The sequence below is a fragment of the Apaloderma vittatum genome, unplaced genomic scaffold (genome assembly GCF_000703405.1).
Source record: "Apaloderma vittatum isolate BGI_N311 unplaced genomic scaffold, ASM70340v1 scaffold41488, whole genome shotgun sequence".
NCBI classification, from domain to species: domain Eukaryota; kingdom Metazoa; phylum Chordata; class Aves; order Trogoniformes; family Trogonidae; genus Apaloderma; species Apaloderma vittatum.
Genome location: NW_009730861.1, coordinates 551 through 2,688, shown reverse-complemented (window position 1 = coordinate 2,688; position 2,138 = coordinate 551). Strand labels below are relative to the sequence as shown.

The 2,138-nt window shown below is 45.9% G+C and overlaps 1 protein-coding gene across 1 annotated transcript in view; it reads right to left on the bottom strand.

Moving 5' to 3' along the window:
• Positions 1-291: 291 nt before the first annotated feature.
• The window catches only part of LOC104278084 (cytochrome P450 26A1), a gene marked incomplete at its 5' end in the record, with an annotated part of 2,394 nt that continues 547 nt past the window's right edge, over positions 292-2,138 (bottom strand). The window contains 4 exons of the mRNA XM_009874946.1: positions 292-1,089; positions 1,281-1,433; positions 1,647-1,781; positions 2,078-2,138. The exon at positions 2,078-2,138 is cut by the window's right edge and continues 6 nt beyond it. Coding sequence (XP_009873248.1) covers positions 748-1,089; positions 1,281-1,433; positions 1,647-1,781; positions 2,078-2,138 — 691 coding nt within the window. The remainder of the gene's footprint in view (positions 1,090-1,280; positions 1,434-1,646; positions 1,782-2,077) is intronic.

Genomic DNA, 2,138 nt, shown 5'->3' with positions numbered 1-2,138 from the left:
CTCAAGATTTTGTGCTTGGTGAGGAGACCTGTAGCACTTGCTACCACTCCATACTGTTTTCAGTGAGCATGTATGATTTTGCACTGCTCTTACCATTTACAGGCTAAAACTTAAACCAATTTACTATTCACAAGTAAGAACCACATTGGAGGTGGCAGGCAAGGGAGAGTTATGAGCATAGAAATAGCAAATAGCTCATTCAGAAAAAGCAGATCTGACTTTACATCCAAGCCCCTTAGACCCCTTGATTAAGCTACTCTCTAGCATACACACAGATCTTCATACAAGGGATCATCAAAAATAAACTTTATTATCAAACTTAAAATTCACACATTAAACATAAGATCTAGACACAAGCAATACTGAAAATGTTCTCAGACAATAACCACTTTAGGTAATTTGGATGAGTAGGTAGTTACCATTGTTTCAAATGCCTTTAAGAATATTTCTTAATACACACCATCATGAAGTGTCTTCAAATGCTTAGATGGCCAGCTTTCATTAAAATTTTTAAATAGAGGAAAACATTTCTATAGAAATAACATTATCTAATTATGAATCAAAGACCCATAATTTTAGTGCTTGGGGGAAAAAAATATCATAGCCTTTTGAAATATTTAGAAGACATAAATAACTACTGTACATTTACAAGTTTAAATATTTAAAGGCCTTCTTTACTATAAAAAAAGTCACTATGTACATATTAGATGATATATGGATATCCAGGCAGAGGCAATAATTGAGCTCTCAGATTTGGCCACTGAAACCGATGAATTTGGCAGGCAGATTGTCCACAGGGTACACTATGGGGCCTGTTTTCATTGTAGGAGGTCCATTCAGCAGCTGCCAGTCACAGCTCCGAGCCAACTCCACCGTAAATACTTTTAGAAGGACTTTTGCAAACTCTTTGCCCACGCAGCTCCTCAAGCCCCCACCGAAAGGAATGAAACTGAACCTAGAGGAGTCCTCTGGAGTTGGAGACATGAAGCGATCCGGGTTAAATTCATCCTTGTTAGTAAAGAGATCTGCCACATCGTGGGTATCACAGATACTGTAAATAACATTCCAACCTTTAGGGATCTGGTAACCCTATCAAAAGAAGAGAAAGGAGATGTGAAGTGCCTTGCTGTGTTAAATAAGGTGAAGTGTCAGCACAGGACATGTTGGTTCACCCCACCTCCCCTCTTGGCTTCCTGCAGGTCACTCTAAGGCAGGCAGGCTACATGAACGCACTAGTATTTTGCGGTTGCTCTGAGGAGTCAAGCTGAAGCCCTGCTTACGTTTAGCTCAAGGGTCTTGAGTGCAATTCGAAATCCTCCAGGAACAGGTGGGCTCAGCCTGAGGGTCTCTTTGATGACACAGCCCGTATACTTCAGCTGCTCCAAGACCTCCATGTCCAGCTGCTTCTCTTGGTTGGGACTGCACAGTAACCCCTAGAAAGGAAGATGTTGCTATGACATTTATGGAGGAGGCAGCCAGGGGTCCCAGCACTGCAAAGCAGCAGCCCCTCAGCAAGTGGTGTTTTCCTGCCACCTCCTAAAAGTAGGGCACCTCCTGGGTGAAGGGAAGCCCTGCCTGGGACACCTCTCCTGGAAGCACCTTCTCACTGCCCCCTTCTGTGAAAAGGCTCCGGGGAAGCCACACACCTTCACCTGCAGCTCTTTCCTCACTTTCTGCAGGACATCATGGTGGAGCCCTAGGAAGGCGATCAGCGACGTGGCAGCACTAGCAGTGGTTTCATGGCCTCCAAACAGCAGCTCTGTAGCAGACTCCTTCAGCTCCTTACACAGAGGAAAGACAAAACAGGCCTTGAATACAGTATCTCTACTAGACTCATTGAACCGCCACTGGAGCAGACACCCAGGGGCCACCGCACAGGTGCTGCTTATGCTCCCTGTGGACATGGCTCCCCATCCCACAGCCTGGTTGCAGCCTCTGCACATCCCAGTGCATTACACAACCTGATTCATTTCACGGGGAGATGGAGGACCTCCTCTCCTTTAGTCCCCAAAAGATAAGACTGCTGCTGATAGAGGGACTGGAGGAAAGGGATGGATCTGGCCTTGGGGAACCTCACCTGCATGTTGAGCTGCTCCCCGTTGCCCTGTGTGTGCTCCATCAGCAGCTGCAGCGCATCC